Source organism: Syngnathus typhle, unplaced genomic scaffold, assembly GCF_033458585.1.
Source record: "Syngnathus typhle isolate RoL2023-S1 ecotype Sweden unplaced genomic scaffold, RoL_Styp_1.0 HiC_scaffold_97, whole genome shotgun sequence".
Lineage (NCBI taxonomy): Eukaryota > Metazoa > Chordata > Actinopteri > Syngnathiformes > Syngnathidae > Syngnathus > Syngnathus typhle.
This window is the reverse complement of record NW_026872003.1, coordinates 243854-261922: the sequence shown is the minus strand read 5'-3', so window position 1 is coordinate 261922 and position 18069 is coordinate 243854. Positions and strand designations below refer to the sequence as shown.

The 18069-nt window shown below is 48.8% G+C and overlaps 1 protein-coding gene and 1 long non-coding RNA gene across 3 annotated transcripts in view; both read right to left on the bottom strand.

The window, feature by feature from the left end:
• Window positions 1–452: 452 nt before the first annotated feature.
• LOC133148519 (ATP-dependent RNA helicase DDX19A-like) lies at window positions 453–2953 on the bottom strand. The gene is made up of 4 exons (XM_061271566.1): window positions 2818–2953; window positions 2552–2729; window positions 2209–2446; window positions 453–2022 (listed from the first exon to the last, which is right to left on the bottom strand). Exons 1-4 carry the CDS (start codon window positions 2906–2908, stop codon window positions 1804–1806), a joined length of 726 nt encoding a protein of 241 aa, XP_061127550.1. The 5' UTR covers window positions 2909–2953; the 3' UTR covers window positions 453–1803.
• Window positions 2954–3042: 89 nt separating this feature from the next.
• Window positions 3043–18069, bottom strand: part of LOC133148528 (uncharacterized) — a 70380-nt gene continuing 55353 nt past the window's right edge. For both annotated transcript variants that reach the window (XR_009712655.1, XR_009712654.1), the window contains 3 exons: window positions 3592–3727; window positions 3234–3326; window positions 3043–3145 (listed from right to left, as the gene is read on the bottom strand). This is a non-coding gene — a long non-coding RNA (uncharacterized LOC133148528). The remainder of the gene's footprint in view (window positions 3146–3233; window positions 3327–3591; window positions 3728–18069) is intronic.

The window sequence follows — 18069 nt, the reverse complement described above, 5'->3', positions numbered from 1 at the left end:
GGTTTATTTAGGTCACTTTCGGTTTAATTTGGGTCACTTTCGGTTCGTCTGAGGTCACTTCCGGTTTATTTGGGGTCATTTCCGATCTAAAAAGGTCATTTCTGGTACATTGGGGTCACTTCCGGTTTGATTTGGGGTCACTTCCGGTCTATTTGGGGTCACTTTCGGTTTGATTTAGGGCACTTCCGGTTCATTCTGGGTTCGTTGGTGGCACTCCAGGGTCATCCAAGATGGCCGCCACACTGGAATTGGGGGTCAAGGGTTGAATTGTGTAAGCATAGTGGAAGTGGGGGTGAATGGGAGTGAATGTGGGAAGCATAAGGTGAATTAAGTGAATACATTTGGAATGGGTTGAATCGGTTGAAAAATGTAGAAATTAGAGTAGAAAAACGGAATTTTGGAGAATTTGGTTGAATTTCAAATTTGAAAATTTGGAATTTTTGGTAAGTGGGAATATGTGGAACAGGTAGGCAAAAGATGAACACTTGAAAGTTGGAATGGGTTGAATCGGTTGAAAAATGTGGAAATTAGAGTAGAAAAACGAAATTTTAGAGAATTTTGGTTGAATTTCAAAATAAAAGATGTGAAGTTTGTGGTAAGTGGGAAGTTGTGGAATAGGTAGGCAAAAAATGTTTAAAAACAACTACATGTTACAGCTGAGTAGTCTTAATACTCTATAAATAAAATTGTGAGGGACGCGTGACTGGGCTTTACTCCAGAATGATCTAAAATGTTGAGGAGTTATTAGTAGGTCATCTCCATTTTGGCATTTGGCTACGCACCCTGAAGATAAATTGAGGTTAATTTCATTTCTTTCATGTGAGTATACTCTAAATTTGCATAGACCCTAAAATCCATCCATCAGTCATCACCCAAAATGACACCCCTGCACTCAGAGCAGCAGTATACCCAACTTCACCCTTTCCACACACTGTCAATGTTGTAATGACCTAAAGAGGATACATTCATGAAAAATGTTCATATATGTATGAAAAGCAGAGTCAAATGGGGTTTTAGGAGTTACTTGACAGTTAAGCTTTTTCAGCATTACAAAATAAAATATTATAGTAAAAAGAGTGAAATAGGGTATGTTCCACAGACTGAAGTGTATGTAAACGTGCAGTATATGTGGTTTTGCCCCCTCCACCCTAACGGCTTAAAATACAAACTTAAAAAGCCAGCATAAAGAAGCATACAGTCTTTGCAGAGCGCAAGTCTAGCTGGCGTCCACTTTGTCAGCACACTTGTCTTTCAGTTGGCGATTTTCTCAATTTCATCCAGATCGTGTGTGTCGAGTTTTTCAATTTTCTTATCTGGAAAAGAGAAAACCAGCGAGTGTTTTTTTTCTGCCAGTGGACGAATAAAAATGCAAACATATATATTACATTGAACCTGGCCAATGCAATAGATAATGGCAAGGATAACTACTTACTAAAATGCTCCTGGATCCTGTTGAGAATGTTCATACTCATTCTGCTGTCCACCATGTTGATGGCCAGCCCCCTTTTGCCGAACCGACCCGTGCGGCCAATCCTATGAAGGTAGGTCTCGTTGTCTGGGTTACCCTCCTGGTCTACAGGCAGGTCAAAATTGATCACCACCGATACCTGCTCCACATCAATTCCTGGTGGACAGAAAAAAAAGGAAAAAAAAAGGCGAGAGGTGATAGGGGAAATTGACGTTAATATTTTCAATGTATGAAGAATACATACGGTATCTTCTCTAATAGCATACAGGGTGTTGACAGTCAGAATACATGTTAAAACAATATTACAAAAGCAATTGATAGGGAGAAGTGGAAGACTAAATAATTGTTAAATATCTACATATTTCATAATTATCTTGCATGGGTCCCTCACCTCTGGCACAGACATTTGTGGTGACAAGCACCTTCTCCTTTCCATTCCGGAAGCGTTCAATGACAGCTGCCCTCTGCTCTACTTGCATCTCCCCGCTAAGCAGCGCCACCTGGTGGTTCTCTTTGGAAAGCTCTCCCGCCAGCCAGCCTGCGGTCTTCCTTGTCTGGATCGCATGAAGGAAAGCAGAGTCACCAGTTCATATACCAGCCAGACACTCAAGGAACATAATGAATTTATGCGACGCCAGTCTTGTGACGTTCTTAATAAACTCTGGAACATTTCTCAGGAAAATGTGATGCCATTTATAATCTATCAATCGGAAAGTGCTGGGTGAAGGGAAGTGCCTCACATGGCAGAAAATCATAGCCTGGGCTATGGTGATGGCGCCATAGATGTTGCACAGGGCTTCAAACTTTTCCTCCTTGCTGTTGCACAACACATAGTACTGCTTGATAGTATCCAGCGTCTCCTCCTCTCTTTTCAATTTGATGATATTTGGGTCAGGCACGACGCGCCTGGCGAAGTCCCACACGGTCTCCTCAAACGTAGCTGAGAACAGCAACATCTGGCAGTTTCTGGGCAGCATCCTGTGTAGCAAAGAACAAATTAAAATCGTAGCATCCTTTAGTGGAAACTCAAAATGCGAACTCCCACATTTGTCAGGAAACTTTTTTATTAATATTCATTCTTACCTCTGGATGCGAATACTCTGGTCTTTGTGACCCTGCGTTGCGATCATGACATCGGCCTCATCCAGCACAAACACCTGAATCTTCTCGGGATCAATGAACTTCAATTTGCTGCACCAGTCCAGCATGGTGCCGGGCGTGCCAATGATTATCTGTTCCTGAAGCTTCACGCCTCGCTGCACTGGAAAATTTTCAAAGAAACTTTGTCAACACAAAAACACGCCGAGGACCAGACGAGAACGTCAACATGGCACTCGATGTGAACTTACGCCTATTTCCTCGTATGGCGTAAACTAGTTTGACTTCAGGGTAGTTTTTGCCCATCTGCTCAATAACTGCCAGTCTGAAGCGCCAGTTCATAGGTGGGTGACAAACACAGGCACTGGTGGAAAAGGAAAAAGAGATTTAGAAATCTAACTCGCAGGTCACACAAGGACTAAGGATAAACCCATCTGCGGTCATTTGGATCACTGATAAAATTTCTAAAAAATAACCTGGGGATATTTGTGGTCTGGATTGACGTGGCTGAGCATGGCAAGCACAAAGGCAGCGTTTTTTCCTGTTCCTGACTGAGACTGGGCGATTAGATTCTGTGGACTAAACAGAAAAATCAAACTGACTTTAGTCACATCATATATTTAGTTCAGAAAAGTAGCACATCACAGTCAATGTACAGCATACTCACGGTTCAGCGAGCATCATGGGTAAGGCGGTCTCCTGGATTTTGGAGGGCCGGTTAAAACCCATGCCATAGACACCCTGAAGGAGCTGTGGTTTACTGCACATATGAGAAAAAATATTTTTGGTTTATTGATCAAGTTTGGCAGGAATACAACAAATTGGGCATGTAATGAACATCGAGCACTTCTGCCACACTTTTGCAAAACACAAATTTTATTTTTCCCTTTTCAATACGAGCGCATCTGCCGTGGTGTGTAATCTTTATTGGATAACATCCACAGACATGAGCTCATTCGTCATTTATGGCAGACGCACTAAATCACAAGAGGGATTATGAATAAATTAAAGAATGATACACTTACAGTCACAACTCCTTAAAGGATTTTACAGAGTACAGTGGAGAGTTGGGATCCTTCTGAAGAACTTCAACTTGATTTGTGGTGTTGACAAGATTACTTCTGATTAACTTGTTCAACAATGACTGGGCCGCTTTGTCTTCTGCGGGAAAAAAAGAGAGTAGAAATTGCGTTTTTAAGATGGGAGGAATTGTTAGTGATCTGAAGGACCATGCAAAGCATACGAGTAAAAGCGACCATGTTAAACTTGCATATGCAGTGGCACCTCTACTTACGAACCCCTATACTTACGGACATTTTGAGATACGAACGGAAGCTGCGCGGATTTTTTGCATCTACTTACGTGCCAATTTTCCACTTCTGAACCGACGCATCAGCAGCCCCCCTTTTTGAGATACGATCCGGACCCGCGCAATTTGTTTTGCATCTATTTATGAACCAATTTTCGACGCAAACTCATTAATTGCACCAAAAAGTAATGACGAGTATGTGAACACATTGCAAGGAGTATGTGGAAGCAAACAATAATTTCTTAGCATGACTTATTTTTTTCTGTGTCTTCTCAGTGTGGAAAATTATAATATAGTATAAATACCATCATTGGACCACATCTTTTTATTTTGATGTTCTACCTTTTTGGTTTAGAATATAAACGGCATCATTGATCAAAGCTTTTTACTTTGATCCAACTTTTGCTCTATTGGATCACAGCTTTTTACTTTGATGTTCTACCCTTTTGCTCTATCAATTCTTTACCGGCTAATTTGGGGCATTCTAGCGCTTGCATTTAAACTAAGCAAATATCCAAAGGCACGGCAATACACGCAGATTTGTGTTGAAACAATGTCTGTTTTAACGCCAGACAAATAGTAAGCATTCATTTTTTACAGCGCTAGGCCTGTGACTAAAACATCTTCAAGGCTAACTCAACGTAAACTAGCACATTTACATTTACTGATTCTGCTCCCGCTTCCTGTTCGTCAACAGCCTGGGCCCAAGCGCTACGCCAGGATGCGGAGTTGGATCGACACTGGTCGGAGCCGGGGGGTCGAAGGGGTTCCGGCCGCCCCGCCGTTGTCAGCGCCGCTGTCACCCAGACGGGAAGCTGCGCCCCGTCCGAGTCAGACTCGGTCGGTGCGGCCCGCTGTGGCCAGCTGGCAACTAGCTACGGAAGGGTACCGGCGCTCCCGACGAACCCGCCGGGGTGGCTTGTGACCAACGCTGCGTTCGGCGCTTATTGCTGCGACCGGGAGGGAAGCTGCGCCCCGTCCGAGTCAGACTCGGTCGTTGCGGCCCCCCCAAGCCCGCACGCCTCTCGCGGAAGGTCATACGCCACCGGCGGCACGAAAGACGCCTCCCGCAACGCGGTAGTCGGGAAAGGCTATTCGCATAGTCGAGCAGAGTTGCGACAACACATCCCGCGGTGCCGTCTGGGTTTGAGAAACAGCATTCGCGGTAGACCGGCGCGGCCGGCAGACGCCCACGCGGCGTGCCGCAATCGGATCGCGCGCTCGGCCTCCGTTGATTTCCTCTAGGTGGGTGATTCGGGGCGTCTCGGTCTCGCTGCCGTACGGTCGCGCCAAGGCCTGCGGGGGCGGCGCGTAGCGCACGCTCTCGCGGCGGCCGAGGCGCTAAAGTGCGACCCGCAAGTGGGGAGGAACCGTCCACCCAACGCCGGCGCGAGCCGGGGCCGGTGGGGGCCCTACCAAGGCGGGTCATGAGTGCCAGTCGGTCAGTTCGGGAGAAGGGGAGGGTACTCGGAGGCCCGCCGGGAGCAGACGGGGGTCCGGAAGCTGAGGGGGGTGAAGGACGGCGGCCGGGAGCAGACGGCCGTCCCTGGGAGGGGGTGTTCATTCACGTGCGGACGCCGGGAGTAGGCGGCCGTCACGCGATTCTGCCAACCGTTCCAACCGGCCTGTGTTTAAGGAGGCGGCCGGTCCTCCGTCCTTGGATGGATAACATTCGCAGATTTTCGCCCGGCCGGTGGTTTAAGGAGGCGGCCGGTCCTCCCTCCTTGGATGTATAACATTCGCAGATTTTCGCCCGGCCTATGTTTAGTGAGGCCGCCGGTTCCCTCCTTCCTTTCTTGGATGTATAACATTCGCAGATTTTTGCCCGGCCTATGTTCAGTGAGGCGGCCGGTCCTCCCTCCTTGGATGTATAACATTCGCAGATTTTCGCCCGGCCTATGTTTGGTGAGGCGGCCGGTTCCCTCCTTTCTTTCTTGGATGTATAACATTCGCAGATTTTCGCCCGGCCTATGTTTAGTGAGGCGGCCGGTTCCCTCCTTCCTTTCTTGGATGTATAACATTCGCAGATTTTCGCCCGCCGGGAGCAGACGGGGGTCCGGAAGGTGAGGGGGTGAAGGACGGCGGTCGGGAGCAGACGACCGTCCCCGGGAGGGGATGTTTGTTCACGTGCGGACGCCGGGAGCAGGCGGCCGTCACGCGATTCTGCCAACCGTTCCAACCGGCCTGTGTTTAAGGAGGCGGCCGGTCCTCCCCGTCGTTCCGCCGGCCTGTGTTTAAGGAGGCGGCCGGTTCTCCACGAGAAGAATTCTGCCAACCGTTCCAACCGGCCTGTGTTTAAGGAGGCGGCCGGTCCTCCCCGTCGTTCCGCCGGCCTGTGTTTAAGGAGGCGGCCGGTCCTCCACGAGAAGAATTCTGCCAAACGTTCCACCGGCCTGTGTTTAAGGAGGCGGCCGGTCCTCCCCGTCGTTCCACTGGCTTGTGTTTAAGGAGGCGGCCGGTCCTCCACTATTCCTTCCTTGGATGGAAAGCATGTAGCACTTTGAAAATTTTCGAGCACTGTGACACTTTGAAGATTTTCGAGAAATTTTTGTACTTAGAAAAATTTTTGCTCTTGCACTTCCAGAGTGCTTTGCGGTAGCTCCTAGGTTCGCTGTCCGAGCATGTGAACACTTTTTGGGGGGGAACACATCGCTAGAGACACCAGCCGCCTGGTTTTCGGGAACAAAACTTGTGTTCCCCACACTCGTTCTGACTATATTTTGCGATTTGGGGGTAAAGGTAATGAGTACAGTGACTAGGGGGACCAACTCATCGTACTCTGGCGCACCAACAGACCAAAGCTGGTACTGCACTTACCCCTGGTACCCCAACGCCTGGTACCTGAAGGGCGAGAGGCTGATTTTGCGCTATTTGCGGCCGACCGAGGGAACCAGACAAAGCGGACACTTTACGGCACAAGAGCCGTTGGCACTTAGAAATTTTTCGCCAAAGTTGGCGCGAGCTCCAGAAGGAGAGGCTGATTTTTCGCTATTTGTGGACGACCGAGGGAACCAGCCAAAGCGGACACATTACGGGGAAGAGCCGTTGGCACTTAGAAATTTTTCGCCAAAGTTGGCGCGAGCTCCAGAAGGAGAGGCTGATTTTTCGCCATTTGTGGCCGACCGAGGGAACCAGACAAAGCGGACACATTACGGCGCAAGAGCCGTTGGCACTTAGAAATTTTTCGCCAAAGTTGGCGCGAGCTCCAGAAGGAGAGGCTGATTTTTCGCCATTTGTGGCCGGCCGAGGGAACCAGACAAAGCGGACACATTACGGCGCAAGAGCCGTTGGCACTTAGAAATTTTTCGCCAAAGTTGGCGCGAGCTCCAGAAGGAGAGGCTGATTTTTCGCCATTTGTGGCCGACCGAGGGAACCAGACAAAGCGGACACATTACGGCGCAAGAGCCGTTGGCACTTAGAAATTTTTCGCCAAAGTTGGCGCGAGCTCCAGAAGGAGAGGCTGATTTTTCGCCATTTGTGGCCGACCGAGGGAACCAGACAAAGCGGACACTTTACGGCGCAAGAGCCGTTGGCACTTAGAAATTTTTCGCCAAAGTTGGCGCGAGCTCCAGAAGGAGAGGCTGATTTTTCACCATTTGTGGCCGACCGAGGGAACCAGACAAAGCGGACACATTACGGCGCAAGAGCCGTTGGCACTTAGAAATTTTTCGCCAAAGTTGGCGCGAGCTCCAGAAGGAGAGGCTGATTTTTCGCCATTTGTGGCCGACCGAGGGAACCAGACAAAGCGGACACATTACGGCGCAAGAGCCGTTGGCACTTAGAAATTTTTCGCCAAAGTTGGCGCGAGCTCCAGAAGGAGAGGCTGATTTTTCGCCATTTGTGGCCGACCGAGGGAACCAGACAAAGCGGACACATTACGGCGCAAGAGCCGTTGGCACTTGGAAATTTTTCGCCAAAGTTGGCGCGAGCTCCAGAGGGAGAGGCTGATTTTTCGCCATTTGTGGCCGGCCGAGGGAACCAGACAAAGCGGACACATTACGGCGCAAGAGCCGTTGGCACTTAGAATCTTTTCGCCAAAGTTGGCGCGAGCTCCAGAAGGAGAGGCTGATTTTTCGCCATTTGTGGCCGACAGGGGAACCGTCGCAATTCGGACAGATTGTGCGGCAGCCCACGCTGGCACTTAGAAAATATTCTGAAATTCTCACCGACTTCCGTGGTGGAGAGGCCGAATTTTCGCGATTTGGTTCCGAAAGGAGAACCGTCGCAATTCGGACAGCTTGTGCGGCAGCCCACGCTGGCACTTAGAAAATATTCTGAAATTCTCACCAACTTCCGTGGTGGAGAGGCCGAATTTTTGCGATTCGGGTCCGAAAGGAGAACCGTCGCAATTCGGACAGCTTGTGCGGCAGCCCACGCTGGCACTTAGAAAATATTCTGAAATTCTCACCGACTTCCGTGGTGGAGAGGCCGAATTTTCGCGATTCGGGTCCGAAAGGAGAACCGTCGCAATTCGGACAGCTTGTGCGGCAGCCCACGCTGGCACTTAGAAAATATTCTGAAATTCTCACCGACCTCCGTGGTGGAAAGGCCAAATTTTCACCATTCGTGGCCGACCGGGGAACCGTCGCCACTCGGACAGCTTGTGCGGCAGCCCACGCTCGCACTTAGAAAATATTCTGAAATTCTCACCGACCTCCGTGGTGGAGAGGCCGAATTTTCACCATTCGTGGCCGACCGGGGAACCGTCGCCACTCGGACAGCTTGTGCGGCAGCCCACGCTCGCACTTAGAAAATATTCTGAAATTCTCACCGACCTCCGTGGTGGAGAGGCCGAATTTTCACCATTCGTGGCCGACCGGGGAACCGTCGCCACTCAGACAGCTTGTGCGGCAGCCCACGCTCGCACTTAGAAAATATTCTGAAATTCTCACCGACCTCCGTGGTGGAGAGGCCGATTTTTCACCATTCGTGGCCGACCGGGGAACCGTCGCCACTCGGACAGCTTGTGCGGCAGCCCACGCTCGCACTTAGAAAATATTCTGAAATTCTCACCGACCTCCGTGGTGGAGAGGCCGAATTTTCACCATTCGTGGCCGACCGGGGAACCGTCGCCACTCGGACAAGTTGTGCGGCAGCCCACGCTCGCACTTAGAAAATATTCTGAAATTCTCACCGACCTCCGTGGTGGAGAGGCCGAATTTTCACCATTCGTGGCCGACCGGGGAACCGTCGCCACTCGGACAGCTTGTGCGGCAGCCCACGCTCGCACTTAGAAAATATTCTGAAATTCTCACCGACCTCCGTGGTGGAGAGGCCAAATTTTCACCATTCGTGGCAGACCGGGGAACCGTCGCCACTCGGACAGCTTGTGCGGCAGCCCACGCTCGGACTTAGAAAATATTCTGAAATTCTCACCGACCTCCGTGGTGGAGAGGCCGAATTTTCACCATTCGTGGCCGACCGGGGAACCGTCGCCACTCGGACAAGTTGTGCGGCAGCCCACGCTCGCACTTAGAAAATATTATGAAATTCTCACCGACCTCCGTGGTGGAGAGGCCGAATTTTCACCATTCGTGGCCGACCGGGGAACGGTCGCCACTCGGACAGCTTAAGCGGCAGCCCACGCTCGCACTTAGAAAATATTCTGAAATTCTCACCGACCTCCGTGGTGGAGAGGCCGAATTTTCACCATTCGTGGCCGACCGGGGAACCGTCGCCACTCGGACAGCTTGTGCGGCAGCCCACGCTCGCACTTAGAAAATATTCTGAAATTCTCACCGACCTCCGTGGTGGAGAGGCCGAATTTTCACCATTCGGATCCGACCGGGGAACCAGCGCGCCTCGGATAGATTGCATGTCAGCCCTCGGTGACACTTAGAAAATATTCGCGAATTTTTTTCGGACCTCCAGGACCGCTTTTTCACCGTCGCTGTCCGACCGGGGAACCGTCGTAGCTCGGACAGTTCGTGTGCCAGCATCCGCTGGCACTTATAAAAAATTTTCAAAAAGAAACAAAACTCTTCTGCGCATACGTACCGACTGTATTTTGCGATTAGGGGGTAAAGGGGATGAGTACAGTAACTAGGGGGACCAACTCATCGTACTCTGGCGCACCAACAGACCAAAGCTGGTACTGCATTAGAGCTTACCCCTGGTACCTGAGCGGTCGCTCCTGGTACCTCAGCGCTCGCCCCTGGTACCCGAGCGCTCGCCCCTGGTACCTAAAAGCTACCCCGGCTGCCGCGAGCGATGCCCGGCGAGGCTTCCAGAGCCTCGGCTAAGCATTTTCGACGGCCCGCTGGTCTTATGGAGCTTTTTTTGGGACTTCCGTGTGGAGCTTCAGGGCCGTTCCGCCTAACTTTTTACGCCCGATTAGGCTTACAGGGACGCGGCTAAGCATTTTTAACAAATCATGGAGCTTTTTTCGGACTTCCGTGTGGAGCTTCAGGACCGTTCCGCCTAACTTTTTACGCCCAATTAGGCTTCCAGGGATGCGGCTAAGCATTTTTAACCAATCATGGAGCTTTTTTCGGACTTCCGTGTGGAGCTTCAGGGCCGTTCCGCCTAACTTTTTACGCCCGATTAGGCTTCCAGGGACGCGGCTAAGCATTTTTAACCAATCATGGAGCTTTTTTCGGACTTCCGTGTGGAGCTTCAGGGCCGTTCCGCCTAACTTTTTACGCCCGATTAGGCTTCCAGGGACGCGGCTAAGCATTTTTAACCAATCATGGAGCTTTTTTCGGACTTCCGTGTGGAGCTTCAGGGCCGTTCCGCCTAACTTTTTACGCCCGATTAGGCTTCCAGGGACGCGGCTAAGCATTTTTAACCAATCATGGAGCTTTTTTCGGACTTCCGTGTGGAGCTTCAGGGCCGTTCCGCCTAACTTTTTATGCCCGATTAGGCTTCCAGGGACGCGGCTAAGAATTTTTAACCAATTATGGAGCTTTTTTCGGACTTCCGTTTTTTTTTTTTTAAAGCTTCCATAATGTTACCGGGCGCTGACGCAAACCCACGCCGTGCAGGAGAGCTCGGAGGGCGCCTAAGATTTCAAGGAAGACCCCCCCCTGCGCAGACCTCCACTGGGCCGGGATGACTGTTCAGCTTTGGCGGGGAGTGGCCTCCCTCCGGTCGACACGACGAGTAAATGACACCTGGGCGCTGACGCAAACCCACGCCGGGCAGGAGAGCTCGGAGGGCGGCTAAGATTTCAAGGAAGACCCCCCCTGCGCAGACCTCCACTGGGCCGGGATGACTGTTCAGCTGCGGCGGGGAGTGGCCTCCCTCCGGTCGACACGACGAGTAAATGACACCAGCACTTGCTCTTAGATTTGTTTCTTTTTTCTTTCTTTTAGCTTCCATAATGTTACCGGGCGCTAACGCAAACCCACGCCGGGCAGGAGAGCTCGGAGGGCGGCTGAGATTTCAAGGAAGACCCCCCCTGCGCAGACCTCCACTGGGCCGGGATGACTGTTCAGCTGCGGCGGGGAGTGGCCTCCCTCCGGTCGACACGACGAGTAAATGACACCAGGGCGCTGACGCAAACCCACGCCGGGCAGGAGAGCTCGGAGGGCGGCTAAGATTTCAAGGAAGACCCCCCCTGCGCAGACCTCCACTGGGCCGGGATGACTGTTCAGCTGCGGCGGGGAGTGGCCTCCCTCCGGTCGACACGACGAGTAAATGACACCAGGGCGCTGACGCAAACCCACGCCGGGCAGGAGAGCTCGGATGGCGGCTAAGATTTCAAGGAAGACCCCCCCTGCGCAGACCTCCACTGGGCCGGGATGACTGTTCAGCTGCGGCGGGGAGTGGCCTCCCTCCGGTCGACACGACGAGTAAATGACACCAGGGCGCTGACGCAAACCCACGCCGGGCAGGAGAGCTCGGAGGGCGGCTAAGATTTCAAGGAAAACCCCCCCTGCGCAGACCTCCACTGGGCCGGGATGACTGTTCAGCTGCGGCGGGGAGTGGCCTCCCTCCGGTCGACACGACGAGTAAATGACACCAGCACTTGCTCTTAGATTTGTTTCTTTTTTCTTTCTTTTAGCTTCCATAATGTTACCGGGCGCTAACGCAAACCCACGCCGGGCAGGAGAGCTCGGAGGGCGGCTAAGATTTCAAGGAAGACCCCCCCTGCGCAGACCTCCACTGGGCCAGGATGACTGTTCAGCTGCGGCGGGGAGTGGCCTCCCTCCGGTCGACACGACGAGTAAATGACACCAGGGCGCTGACGCAAACCCACGCCGGGCAGGAGAGCTCGGAGGGCGGCTAAGATTTCAAGGAAGACCCCCCCTGCGCAGACCTCCACTGGGCCGGGATGACTGTTCAGCTGCGGCGGGGAGTGGCCTCCCTCCGGTCGACACGACGAGTAAATGACACCAGCACTTGCTCTTAGATTTGTTTCTTTTTTCTTTCTTTTAGCTTCCATAATGTTACCGGGCGCTAACGCAAACCCACGCCGGGCAGGAGAGCTCGGAGGGCGGCTAAGATTTCAAGGAAGACCCCCCCTGCGCAGACCTCCACTGGGCCGGGATGACTGTTCAGCTGCGGCGGGGAGTGGCCTCCCTCCGGTCAACACGACGAGTAAATGACACTAGGGCGCTGACGCAAACCCACGCCGGGCAGGAGAGCTCGGAGGGCGGCTAAGATTTCAAGGAGGACCCCCCCCTGCGCAGACCTCCACTGGGCCGGGATGACTGTTCAGCTGCGGCGGGGAGTGGCCTCCCTCCAGTCGACACGACGAGTAAATGACACCAGCACTTGCTCTTAGATTTGTTTCTTTTTTCTTTCTTTTAGCTTCCATAATGTTACCGGGCGCTGACGCAAACCCACGCCGGGCAGGAGAGCTCGGAGGGCGGCTAAGATTTCAAGGAAGACCCCCCCCGCGCAGACCTCCACTGGGCCGGGATGACTTTTCAAAGCTGCCTCTGCAGCTGCGGCGGGGAGTTGCCTCCCTCCGGTGGACACGACGAGTAAATACACCAGCACTTGCTCTTAGATTTGTTTCTTTTTTCTTTCTTTTAGCTTCCATAATGTTACCGGGCGCTGACGCAAACGCACGCCGGGCAGGAGAGCTCGGAGGGCGGCTACGATTTCAAGGAAGCTATTTAGGAAAATCTGAGATAAATATAATTTGCATAATAATTTGGAACACGGTCCCGTGTTCCAAATTATTATGCAAAATGTATTTAAGTGTCATAAAGATTACATTTTTTGTTTTTCAAGTAAACTCTCGGTATTGTATGACTCTTTAAATGACTGAAATCAACCTCAGTTATGTGATAGTCACATGATAGTCTGCCAGGTGAGCGCAATTAAGGAAAGTCTATTTAAGTTCCGCGTTTTTAAGCGTTCGGCCATTTCATTCAACCATGGGGAGGAAAAAGGATCTCTCTGCTGTTGAGAAGCGTGAAATCGTTCAATGCCTTGGACAAGGTATGCAGACATTCGATATTTCACGAAAACTTAAGCATGACCATCGAACTGTAAAGACATTCGTCGCTGATTCGGAGCACACGCGGGTTTGTGCAGATAAAGGCACGACGAGGAAGATTTCTGCAAGACAAAAACGTCGAATCAAGAGGGCGGCTGCTAGCGTGCCACTACAGACGAGCAAACAAATATTCGACGCTGCATGTGCCGGTGAAGTCCCACGAAGGTCGAGGTGTAGGATCCTCCAGAGCCTTGCAGTTATGCGGAAACCCTCCATTCGGCCACCCCTAAACAACGCGAACAAGCAGAAACGGCTGCAGTGGGCCCAGGATTACATGAAGACTAATTTTCAGACAGTCCTGTTCACTGATGAGTGCCGTGCAACCTTGGATGGTCCAGGTAGGTGTAGAAATTGAGAATAATTGTCAATTTCTGTCTATGTGAAGCCCTTTGAGACTGCTTGTTATTTAGGGATATACAAATAAACTTGATTTGACTTGACTTTACAGATGGATGGAGTCGTGGATGGTTGGTGGACGGTCACCATAGCCCAACAAGGCTGCGGCGTCAGCAAGGAGGTGGCGGAGTCATGTTTTGGGCCGGAATCATGGGGAGAGAGCGGCTTGGCCCCTTTAGGGTCCCTGAAGGCGTGAAAATGACGTCTATAAAGTACGTGGAGTTTCTGACTGACCACTTTCGTCCATGGTACAACAGGAAGAACCGTGCTTTCCGTAGCAAAATCATCTTCATGCATGACAATGCACCATCTCATGCTGCAAGAAATACCTCAGCGTCTTTGGCTGCTATGGGACTAAAGGGAGAGAAGCTGATGGTGTGGCCCCCATCCTCCCCTGACCTCAATCCTATTGAAAACTTTTGGAGCATAGTCAAGCAGAAGATCTACGAGGGTGGGAGGCAGTTCACTTCCAAACAGCAGCTCTGGGAGGCTATTCTAAAATCCTGCAAAGAAATTCAACCAGAAACTCTATTTCTATTTCTAGTTCTATTACTGTGCTATTACATGTTATTACTCATTAACTGTACATATAGAAAAAAATAGTCTCCTGTTCTCACGACAAACTTTTGCGGAGTTGTTTCTCGGTGAATTTAGTATGGATTAATTCCATCGGTTGATGAACGTGAACATTATTCGTGACCGAGGCATCCACATCTTGGTTTGCGTCGAGCAAAAAAAAAAAAAAACAAAGGCCGCCATTACAAAATGCGCATATAGCAAATTAACTTGTAATTATTAATTAACTAGTCAGTCGAAAATACATGATTGTTCTGCGTTCCTATTTATGACGGAGGATTCCCCATTTTATTGCTCTTGCGTTTAAGTATTGTACACTATCGTCCGCCGTGTGCATTTGCCGCCATGTAACAAGATGGATGCGCCACAAACACAATGCATGCACTTTGCGTTACAGAGTAAGGACATTTATGGAAAGATACACGACGCGTAATTCATTTATTTCAGACGACACCTCGTAGTCGCCACACGTAAATGGATAAAAATGGTTTACGGTGTTCTTTTATTAAAATCTTTGTTTTAGGTTAGCCCCCCAAAAAATGCACAGGCGCCATTATGAAATGTGCTTCCAAATTTATATAGCAGATGACATTGTAACTGTAAGCACTGATATGTACTAACCGAGTAAGATCAGTAGTATTGAATCATTGCCCAGTGCTACACACCCATGAACTATTGACTTTGTCACTCTGCACTGACATCTAGTGGATGTTAAAAATCATTGCTGGGAAACTCTTTCTTTTCAGTATAACATTTAATTTTTTTTTTTTTTATTGTACGTGGCATTCATTTATTTTTATCCTATATTAATATGGCAATGATACCTTGTGGTAGTTAATAAATTCATCGCAAAGTCAGTCAGATGTATTATAATAGTTATTATTAAATGAATAATTTGCCATTTGTCATCTACAAACGAAACAAGTCAATTTCTCTCTTATTTTTCTCTTTCAGAATGGCGACAAATATGATTTGCGGGAAAGTAGTGGCAATGAGGAGTGCTCTGCGTGCAAGGAGCTGGATTTGTGCAGCTGATGGCACCTTGTCAATGCACGGCCAGCACAATAATGTAACTGTTGCCCTCTGTGACGGCGAGAAAGCCTATAAAATAGTTCTGTTTGAACACTTGGCTGCCCTCGTCACAGAGGGCAACAGTTACATTTTTTTAAACTTCGGTGTGGACCAACGGGGGCAAGGGCTCCTCACCAAACCCGCCTCAAAAATCTTCATGGCGGCCGAAGTGCAAACCAGCCCACAGCTGGAAGAAGAGGCCAGGGCCCCAACTCAGTGGCATCATCTCCTCAGGAGGTAGTGAATAAACTACCTGAGGAGATGGTGTCACTGGATGGCGTGATAACCGATGTAAGTTACCTGCACCCACAAATGCACATATACACACATGTATTTGTGTACACCTGTGAAGACATGATGCATGTGCAATAATGTACATACATGCGCATGCACACACAAAATCATTGAAATCCTCTGTGTAGTACTAAGGTACCAAAAGTTTTTTTGTTTTTTTTTGTCATCGTTAAGGTCGTGTACACAGACACATGACACGCTCATTGTCAAAAACAATTATTATTGTAATTGGGATATCAATTTGGTCCACTTTAGATGCGTCCTATCCGCATGGTGCGCCAGCGAGGGAACCACCTGGCACCATTTCGACATTTGACGCTCAAAAAAGTAAGTAGCCATTTGTACTTCCCCTGTTGTAGCACTTTGCACACATACTTATACGCATTTTAAAACTACCGCAGGATGAAGCCACTGTCAAAATTGGACTTTGGCGGGAGGCTAACCTCGTAGAGCTGAAGGTAGGGGGTTCCTTCGTGTTCACCCACCTGAGTGCCCAGGCGACCGAGTCGGGAGTCATGCTCCACTCGACAACGTACACGGATGTAAAGGTTAGTAAATGGGTTCATAGCAGTGGAATTGAAAAGGTGCTTGCTTATTGCTTATTGTTCCCTTTTCCAAGATCAACTTTTTGTCCCATCGCGCAATTGCAGCGTTCCGCCCGACGCGCAGCCGACCGCGCAACTGCTCCGCGCTGGTCGCATTATTGTGACAGAGCCGTCGCTGAAATTTAGAAAATATTTGTAACGTCTTGATGTACTTTCTCAAATTGAAGTGTACCTCACTGAGCAGGGAGCCTAATTTGGTCCGATCGCGCGACCGCCCGCAGCGCGCCGGGCGCTCACTGTCGCATTGCTTTAAGAACGTCTTTGTGTTTTAGGATGGCTTTACTGCTCCCACTTGCTTTATTTGGAGGCATGATTAGCCTTTGGTAAACGTTGTTTTCCATTCATAAAAATTAATTACATTTTTATTTTATTCAACAGGCCTGCAACTCCAGCCTCATCATTACCGTCGTTGGTATACTCTATGGGGAAGAGGTGGTGGATGTTGTGTCGGATTCGGGGGAAGTGACAGTCATCAAACTTGATATCTGGCAAAAAACCTTCAGCCAGCCCCCCCATATCCCACAAGATGGGATGCCCATTACTGTCACCCGTGTGCAGGGTGACGTGACAAAGATTGAATGTGTGAATGAATGCATGAATGAATGAATGAATGAATGAATGAATGAATTGTTCAAAACAATTGAATGTTTGCAATTTATTGAATGCATGAATGAATGGTGATAAATAAATGTTACATGTTCACTTTTCGAACAACAAAGGACACTGATGTGTTTGTTTTATTGATTTGTTAACACTGACTATCTCTTTTATGTAATGCGTTTGTGCATTAGTTTGTGGCCTTCTATTTTCATATGTTTCAGATTCCATTTGGGAAGGTTAGTGGATGTAGTTTATCTTTGAGAGAGCTCTTATTTTACTCAATTAACATACTACAAATGAGCAAACAATATGATATCAAACTGGTTACTTTAAATTTGTACATATAATATTCATAACACTTCTAATTTCTACATTTTTCCACCGATTCAACTTGTTCCAACTTTCAACTGTTCATCTTTTGCCTACCTATTCCACAACTTCCCACTTACCAAAAACGTCACATCTTTCATTTTGAAATTCAACCCAAATTCTCTCAAATTCCATTTTTCTACTCTAATTTCTACATTTTTCAACCGATTCAACCCATTCCAACTTTCAACTGTTCATCATTTTTCTACCTATTCCACAATTTCCCACTTACCAAAAATTTCACATCTTTTATTTTGAAATTCAGACCCAATTCCTTTTTCCGTTCTCATTTCTACATTTTTCAACCGATTCAACCCATTCCAACTTTCAACTCTTTATCTTTTGCCTACCTATTCCACAATTTCCCACTTACCAAAAACCTCACATCTTTTATTTTGGAATTCAACCAAAATTTTCTAAAATTTCGTTTTTCTACTCTTATTTCAACATTTTTCAACCGATTCAACCCATTCCAACTTTCAACTGTTCATCATTTTCCTACCTATTCCACATTTACCAAATACTTCACATCTTTTATTTTGAAATTCACTCCCAATTCCTTTTTCCCTTCTCATTTCTACATTTTTCAACCGATTCAACCCATTCCAACTTTCAACTGTTCATCATTTTTCTACCTATTCCACAACTTACCAAAGATTTCACATCTTTTATTTTGAAATTCACACCCAGTTCCTTTTTCCCTTCTCATTTCTACATTTTTCAACCGATTCAACTCGTTTCAACATCATTCTGCAGCATTCCTTAAATATTTATTCAACTTCTTCACCTTCACACGCAATTCCTTCAGGAATTGCAAATTCTAGTTAGTGTG